The 9,104-nt window shown below is 41.1% G+C and overlaps 1 protein-coding gene across 2 annotated transcripts; it reads left to right on the top strand.

Annotated features, from left to right (window-relative positions):
* The first annotated feature begins 826 nt into the window (after nucleotides 1-826).
* Nucleotides 827-9,104, top strand: npepl1 (aminopeptidase like 1). Of its 2 annotated transcripts, XM_028575147.1 has the most exons (12): nucleotides 827-1,126; nucleotides 2,576-2,761; nucleotides 2,973-3,143; nucleotides 3,502-3,591; nucleotides 3,698-3,779; nucleotides 4,604-4,746; nucleotides 5,548-5,625; nucleotides 5,732-5,832; nucleotides 6,024-6,147; nucleotides 6,375-6,551; nucleotides 7,210-7,320; nucleotides 8,781-9,104. In XM_028575147.1, the coding sequence occupies exons 1-12, from the start codon at nucleotides 977-979 to the stop codon at nucleotides 8,937-8,939; spliced, it is 1,572 nt and encodes a 523-aa protein (XP_028430948.1). In that variant the 5' UTR covers nucleotides 827-976; the 3' UTR covers nucleotides 8,940-9,104. The 2 variants fall into 2 exon arrangements, with proteins under 2 accessions (XP_028430948.1, XP_028430949.1); XM_028575148.1 differs by lacking the exons at nucleotides 7,210-7,320; nucleotides 8,781-9,104 and adding an exon at nucleotides 6,857-6,934.

Here is a 9,104-nt window from a genome sequence, read left to right as displayed (position 1 = left end):
GTCCTTCCTTGTTTCATTTGGATGAAATTACTGGGAGGAAATGGTTTGACATTTCTAAACACAAGTTGCAGTGAAATGTTTTGAATAAATGCTCTGCTACAGCTTTTCATGTTAACAAACTGTTCTCTGTACATTTTACCGAGATTTCAGGGTGTAACTCCCAACTTGAATACTCTGTGTGATCTAGTTGTGGATGTTATTCATATGAGACAAAACAAATAAATCACTACTATGAGAAGGGTTTTTGCTGTATTTTTCTTCATTTGAGTTCCTTGATAGTTTGTACACACTGTTGCTATAAATTAGCACTACACTCCCTGCCAAATGTCATCTGCAAATTAGTGAATTGCCTTCAAAATGTTTGAAAAAAATGCATTAAGTGGTGGCTTTAACAAAAGTGCATGTCTTATGAGGGCATAGATAATAAAGAAGGACTGGTGTTGATACATGCTGAAGTCTTGTGGTGTAAGTGGACAAGGCAAAAGATGTTTGGTCAATGAGAACAGGGCTGTTGAGGAATGCTGACATACTGGACACTCCAGAAGATGGCAGTAACGCAACACGCAAGCTGCCGTTAAAACAGTTTGGTCCCTGGTCCTCCTTATATACTGTCTATGGTCCTCACCACCCTCCTGGCTGCGAGTAGTTTTTCCCAGGATGGTGAAGGCATGTCCCGCCCTACTCTGCCCTACTCTGCCTCTGATTGGCTTACCCTGACATTCTTACCCTAACCCTAACCAATCCCACTACTCTTGCCTAAAACTAACCAACGAAGGCAACGAGTACTAGCCAATCAGAGGGAGAGTAGGGCGAGTGATGACTTCGCCATGCCTTCGCCAGTCCTCCCGGCTACCGTCGCCGGTCCGGGCTGCACCAATATAATACATCCATGGGCTGCACCCGCTGCACCAGTGAATGACAGCAGTTCCTCCACTAACGTTACCGTAGCTAGCTATCTCCCCGGCTAGTCACAAAGATGGCGAACGTGGTGCTGGAGTTTAAGGCTTCTGCCGGTGACTCCGAGCCACAGAGTCGCCCTGTCCTGATCATCGGACAGCAGACCAACCTGCACAAAGTCGCCTGGAGCCTAATCAAAGGAAAACTGCAGCCGGTCGTTAGCAAAGAGGTAATATTGTTAATAAAAATAATAGTTTGGTGACAGCTAGCTAACGTTAATGTTAGCGCTATGCTAATCCAAGAAAGCGTTCGCTAAATTAATATAACGTTAACAACAACTCTTGATTAGCGTTAGCTAGCTAGCTCGTTAGCTCTAGGAATATAATGCAAACTAAGCAGCTAGCTAGCTAACGGTAAAGGTAACTTAGTGAGGTTAATAAACAAGTTATATTTTACGTTAGCTCTAAAAATGAAGGATACTTTATATTGTCGAATATAACGTTAACTATGTTTTCTATAGTGTTGATTGCCTAACCATAGCTAAGTAATAGTAGCTAGTGCAAGATGTTGGATCTTAATTAGTACTTAGCTAACGTTAACCAACACCATAGTTAAATGCTCATTACAGTTGAAGACTGTTGAGGTTTGATTTTTCCATTTCCTGGCTTTGAGAGAGTTTCCCCAGATAATGGCAGGATTGTTTGGTCATGAGAGTAATGTAAAGTCTTCAACTGGGTGGCAACCTGTTCATGGTGGCACTGGCAGGTCCAGAGGTCATGGTATCTAAAGCTGTAAGCAGCAGTGTGTTGTAGACCGTCGAGCAAAGTCCTCAGAGATGGTGAGTCTGTGAGGTCAAGGAAAGGTTTACTATAATTCCCAGAGCCTCTGACATTGATTAACCAACCTTATTGTTCTGCTTGTTTCTTTCTGGATGGTAAAAGTTCTTTATCATACTTAAGCTGATAATTGTGACACTGTCTGGATATTTGGTTGACACTTGGAAGCTTCTAATTTTTTATTTTTTTAACTCCTTGGCACATTTTACACTCCCTTATTGGCAGACTTCCATCTGTTTTTGGCCTGTCCAGATGTTGGGGAAAATGAAGCATTCATCAAGAGTGAGAGCGATAAATCTACAGAGCTCTCAAACATCATACACACGCTTAGACACACTGCTATAAACCATGTAAGACTATTGTCCCCAAACAGTTGTCAACTTTCTTGCCCTAAATAGTAATATCTGGAGAAATAGTCCTGGATGCCAGTGGAGTAGGCTACTTCTCAACAAGTGACCTTCAAATATGCAAATGGCTGTGGAGTCTACTATGATTTGATTGTTTATTATCAATGAATGTGCCAATTATGTTTAGATCATTTGTTTAGTCCACAAAATTGGTTAAAAATGCCAGACACAATTTTCCAATTCCAAGGTGACAATTTCAACTTGCTTGTAATATATTCAGTTTACTGTCTCATAAGACAAAAAAAAGCAGCAAATCGACACATTTGAGAAGTTCTAACCGGGTAATGTTAGCCAGTTTTGCTTGATAAATTATCAGTTACCAAAATAGTTGCAGATTCATTTTCTGTCAATTGGATCAATTAGTCTGCTAATTGTTTCTGCCATACTGTCTCCATAGTGAATCAGAAATGTTACTTTTGTCTCATGTTTTCTCAGATCTGGCAGGCGGCTCTCGGTGCTTTGAACCCAAACCCTACGGACAGCTGCCCTCTGTACCTCAACCATGCTGCGGTGGCTGCCATTCCTTCACGGGTCAGCAGGCACAACAGCCAGTCTTCTGCCCACTTTGTGTCCCGTCTGGTCCGTTCCTGTCTGCCTGGAGGGAACAACCGCTGCATTGTGGTCAGCATCTTAAGAATTGTATTTGTTCTTGCCTGTAACATAGTAGTTTATGGATGTGAGGTGAATTTCCTTTCCTTTTCTCACCTCCTTCAGGAGGTCAGATCTGCTGTTTCAACTGGGATACCATCCTTCTATGACTCCCTCTGAAAGTCCTATGGCACTTAAATCTCTGTGACCAAGTGGCTTATAGAAGCGTTTCTTTCCTCTCCAGATGGTGTGTGAGCGTTCAGATGTGTTTGCGTCCTCCTGTGCCATCGCCAGGGCCTTCCCCATCTTCTCTCGCCGCTCCACTTCCTCACGCAGGGCTGAGAAGAAACATGTCACTGTGGAGTTTGTGATTGTCGGGCAAGAAAGCAGTCATCTGGATGCCGCAGAACTTGAGGTACTGCATTGTTATTTATTTGCCCTTAATGTTCCTGTTTTTTTTTCTTCAAGATTATTTTTATGGGCATTTCCGCCTTTTAATGAAAGGACAACTCAGACGTGAACGGGCAGAGAGAGGGGGAAGACATGCAGGAAACCATCACAGGTCGGACTCAAACCCTGGACCTTCTGCATTCAGCGATTAAACCTCTACATATCTGCTCTAGCAACTGAGCTAACCGGCCACAAATGTTCCTTTTTTGAACAAATTTTTTCAGGGCCTTTTTAAGGCAGTACTTAGAAATGGCATGTTTTTGTACCGCTGTGGTTCATGTTAACTACAGTCTGCCATAGCTGAAGGCTTTTCTTCTGTTCAGTGTCTCTCCAACGCTGCTCATGGAGTGAGGATGGCAGCTCGGATTGTGGACACACCATGCAATGAGATGAATACAGATCACTTCTTAGATGTAAGTGAAACTATCTCTATTATACATGTTGTTGAGCCTACTACAGGAACATGGTTCTAATTATTTTGCTGCAGCCCTCCATCACAGACAGTAATTTCCATTTCAGGAGATCAAGGCTGTGGGAACTGAACTCGGAATAACTCCAGTTATCATTCGCGGAGAGGAGCTGAAACAAAGAGGATTTGGAGGTACTGTGTCTGGAGATGTCTCTTTAGGTCTGTCATTAGCTTACATTATGACAATTCTCCGTCCGAATAACTTAGTTACGGTAATTGCCTTTTTTGCTGAATGATTTTGCTGTTGAAAATGCCAACAGTCACTTAAAACACAAGAGGAGGGTGCATTAAAGCCAATTTAGCTTTGTTGATCAAAATGTTGATTTTCCAGTGAGGAGTTTCAGTTGTGCAACTATTAACATAAAGACTCAATTTTGTAGCTAGATCCACATATTTACTACCACATGTTATTCTGGAAATCATTCTTCAATTAATACAAAGTGTAACTTGTAAAGTGCACTCACAGAGCAGATTTCCACCAGGAATGTCTCTCTCTGCCCTCTTAAATAAAAATAAAAAAGAGTTGAATTTCACTCAATTGTTTCTACTGGCTTCCATTACAGTCAAGATGGTGGAGAAGATAACCATAACGGGGATCTTGTATCGTGCCTAACTTAAGGGATCATAACCTATCAGGTGGAACTAATCTGCAGATGCTCCGGTTCAAAACTTTTTTTCATGCCTGGCGGAGATAATGTTCATAAAACTCTTTCCCATCCTAACGCATTGTAATTTCATTTCACTTTGCCTCGACATGTTTGTTAAAGACAGTATTACTTCATCCTTAATATTGAACTCTTCTTTGGAAAAAAATAACCGTTCAAATTTGGAGAAACCACAGGCCTTTTCATAGAGCAATAAACCTGTATATCTGTCATCATTGAAGAGATGACAAATCCTCAGATTGATCATTGGTACTTAACAATTATTTATCTGTTTTCTTTCTAACCTGTCAGGCATTTATGGAGTTGGCAGGGCGGCAGAGCATCCTCCTGCATTAGCAGTCCTGAGCCACACACCAGAGGGTGCAACCCAAACCATTGCGTGGGTGGGAAAGGGCATTGTGTATGACACTGGTGGACTCAGCATCAAGGGAAAAGTATGCCTATTTTTCCTATGGAGAAGTGATAGTAACTATTGTGCATCAAGGAAAAAAAAATAAAAAATGCTAATGTCCTGGGAACAGCTCTGCAACTAAAAGTTATCCATCTGATTTTGTCTGCAAATATGTGAAAATTGCTTATGAATGGTGCTTTAACTTCAGAAGAAATCTAAATTCGTAACAGTTGTTTATCAAGTAGTAAAGCACAATCATACTTACTACTTGCATGGTGCATTTAGTCACTAAATCACGGTGTATTATTTTCATGGTGTATTATTGTTATTAAACTGAACTTTATTTATCTGTAATGTAGTCTGCTGCAATCAAACAGACAAAAGTGCAAAGCATTGTGTGCTCCCAAATTAGTTGTTGTATCCTTTTTATTTGATGTTCATTGTGATTCTGTGGACTGAATTCATTTTACAGCTTAAACTGCTGGACATTATCCATGTTCACCAGCAAAACCACAACATGGCTAACACTTTTGACAAGTGTGTGGCCCATTCACTGAAACCCCTTTCAGAATGCCGCCTCGACCGTGCACGGTGTGACACCCCTGATCTGTTAAGATATAAACTTATTCTCAGCAATCCGATAACATGTCATTTCTGTTGCACGCACCAGTTTATGTAGTGTCCTATGTAAATAGAAAGGTAGAGGTCACTTATTTAGCAGGGACATGTTTTACAAACCAGCTAAAAGTTGAATTTATGGACTGCTGGATCATTGTTCTGGTCAATGCGTACTAGCAGTACATCATTAGAGTGATATCAAATATTTTTGTTTTTTTTTCCCTAGACTACAATGCCAGGCATGAAGAGAGACTGTGGTGGAGCTGCTGCCATTTTGGGAGCTTTCAGAGCTACTATTAAACAGGTGAGCTTTTGGATTATCCCTCAGCAGCTGTCACAGCTGTTCTAGTCTCCTTTTTGTTTCTCTGCAGCAGTAGTTTTAATCAAACGCTGTCCTCGGTTTGCCACAGGGCTTTAAGGACAACCTCCATGCAGTGTTCTGCCTTGCAGAGAATGCAGTTGGACCCACGGCCACACGACCTGATGATATCCACACTCTCTACTCTGGAAAGTGAGACTTTTTTACTTTTTTTTTTTTATATAATAATAATGTGTCAAATTACTTGATTGGATCGGTCTGTGGCGTCACGGTGTGATTGCACACAAGACGGGACTGATATTATTTTACAAGCTAAATTAACAGGAATGAATGGAGGCTTTGGTATTAAAAAATGCATCTGTCATTTGTGTTTTGTCCTCAAGGACAGTGGAGATCAATAACACTGATGCAGAGGGCAGGCTGGTGCTGGCTGATGGAGTGGTGTACGCCAGCAAAGACCTGTCTGCGGATATTATTCTGGACATGGCCACACTGACTGGGGCACAGGTGGGTGACAGCTGCTTACAGAGTGGTGTTAAACTTTCCACAGCAAGTGTGAACTGGAACCTTTTTTTTTAACCTCTATCACACAAATCAATTAATATAGACTTAAAACCAGGATTTTATTTTTATTAACCCAGCCCCTGACGAGACCAAAACCAAGTGTATTCAGCCTTCTAACAGGTATCGTCTTTGTATCTTAAAACCTTTTCTTTTCTGTTTCTGTTGTCCAGGGGATCTCTACAGGGAAGTTCCATGCAGCCGTGATGACCAACAGTGAGCAATGGGAGGTTGCATGTGTGCGCGCCGGCCGCAGCAGCGGAGATCTCGCTCACCCTCTGGTCTACTGCCCCGAGCTGCACTTCAACGAGTTCACCTCTGCCATGGCTGACATGAAAAACTCTGTGGCAGTAAGTGACAAACTACAAGTTTGCCAAAATGCCTTAACAAAATGATGTGACAAAGGGCACAGAAATCTGGCTGATTGACAGTTCAAAGGACAACAAATGTAATTGTGTACTTGCAAATATACAAAAAAAAAAAAAAAAAAAAGGCTTTACTGACACTTGTGCTGCGTTCCAGATCGCAAACTTTTTCATTTTACTTTTAGTATGTACTGCAGCTGCCCTTACAAAGTACGTACTGTTAAATGGTACTTGGTTGGTCCAATTTTAAAGCCGAGAACAACCAATGCGTTTTTCTTTGTTCCCATCAGAGCCATGTTGGACCCTGGAAAGTTCTTTGGAAAAACATCGTTCAGTGTAGCTACATATGGTAGGATAGAGTAGCTCTCTTTGGCTATATACAGGTGGTAGATGAGGTTGTGTGAATTGCTAAAGTTTAGATTTTGATTTACAGTAAATCTGCAAATGAATGGTTGGTATGGGCACTATATTTTGTTTTGGTGACAACAGTATTGCCTGTGAGCCAGCACTTGAAAACCAGTAACGTACAGTAGTGTAGATATATTACCAAGTATATTGAAGTATACATATTTGTTTGATGACTGAAGTTCTAATTTATTTTGGGGAGTTGCTGATGTTTGTCATTCTTTTCTTGTTTTGACAGGACCGGGAGAACGCCCAGAGCTCCTGTGCCGGCCTCTTCATTGGTTCCCACTTGGGCTTTGATTGGCCTGGTGTCTGGGTTCATATTGATATCGCCTCTCCTGTCCATTCTGTGAGTAATTGGGGCTTTGTTGTGCTGACTCATATTGTGCAATCAGTTAATGCTCTGTTTTTTGGGGGGGTTTTTAGTTGTTGTTTTTATTTTTTTATTTTTATCTTGGAGCAAATCAGGTTATGATCATAACTCAGTGAAGTGAAAGTTTTATTGGTTCCATGCATGTTTTCTGCTGCCTGCAACTGGCTTGACAAGACGTTCCTTAAGCTGAATTGTGCAGAGGAGCAGAGCAGGAGTGTGTCATTACAAATTACACGTTGCAGTGCAACTTTGGAATCAGGAATTCTACTTGTTCAGACTGTCTCAGAGGAGCTGCTGGTATTCAGTGCAGTTTTTTATCTTGGCTTTAGTTGACAAAGACGTGTGCACATAGCCCTCTACAGGATCACATAAACCACACCAATGACTGGTCTAATATTCTTTTCAGCAAAATCAAATACAAAGGTACTACAAAGTTATTTATATCTGTGCATATGAATTCTTGCATGTCCATAGGCAATATTGGCTGTGGAAAATGTTCTTGTGCTTAGTTAATACAACTTAAGGACTGTATTAACTATGACAAGAGACTCAGTAATCTGAAAGAAGTGTCAGCAGAATGTGTAATGCATTTGGCAACAACTCAGTTATTTCTTAAAAGAATAGTCAGGTGCCAACATGAACACTGAACAGGGTTTTCTCGTGTAAGCATTTCTCCTTTTTTATATTGGACATTAAAAGATCCATTTCTAATGCACTTTCAATGTAAGTGATGTGGGACACAGTACCTGCTCTGTGGGGGGGGGGGGAGTTTTCAAATGTTTTACCTGAAAGTCAAGTAACCTGATTATCAGTCTTGATGTTTGTTATGGTGTCCATGTTTCACAGAAACTGGTTGAGCCAAACAATCTATAGAAACACCAACTTCGTCTGCAGAGAAGCTTTATTTCTGCTGCTACTTTTCCTAGTCCATTATGAAACTCATCACTGCTTTTGAAGGACGCAGCAGCAGCTGATCTTACTGGTTGTGTCTGGTACTCTATTACACCTGCTCATTATGTATTCTTTTAATTCAAACTCCTTTTTACGACTTTCCTGCATGTGTGTCAGGGTTGTGCCAGCTTTTCATATAAAAAAAGATTATTTTAAATCTGTTGCTCTGTCCTTGTCTTGTGGTTCAGCTCATAAAAAAGCAGGGCTCATCACTTTATAATGTACTGAAGCCTGCAGTATATATTTGTTCTTCTGACCAGTGCATTATTTTTTTTTTTTTTTTTTTTTTTTTCTCAAATGATTTAAGATCTTCACTGTAGTAACATTCATGGAGAATTGGGGAAGGTCTCGTGTTTCAGTCACATTTAACTCTGAATGAAAAAGAACTTTACGGGTAGTGGGGAAAAAAGGATAACTGCAGGGTAAGTTTACTGTAATGACGCTGGAATCTGACCCTTGTTTTTTGTCTCATATTTTGTCTGCAGGGGGAGCGTGCCACAGGATTTGGCGTTGCTTTACTATTGGCCCTGTTTGGTCAGGCATCAGAAGACTCCATGCTGAACCAAGTGTCTCCTCTGGGTGCCGCCACCAACATGTCTGAAGACCACATGGAGCGAGACTGCAAGAGACGAAGACTGGTGTAGAACACACAGCGGTTTACTCCCCAACCCTGACTGCTCCGCTGCCGCCACACAACCAAACCGTTGAAGAAAGCGCTCATCCAGTTGGAGTTAAAACATTTTAAACTGTGATTCAACTTCCTGTGTTTGATTAAATGTCACTGAATAAAATGGTTAATCATCAATAAA

Source organism: Perca flavescens, chromosome 4 (assembly GCF_004354835.1).
Source record: "Perca flavescens isolate YP-PL-M2 chromosome 4, PFLA_1.0, whole genome shotgun sequence".
Lineage (NCBI taxonomy): Eukaryota > Metazoa > Chordata > Actinopteri > Perciformes > Percidae > Perca > Perca flavescens.
This window is presented reverse-complemented; position numbering and strand designations above follow the sequence as displayed.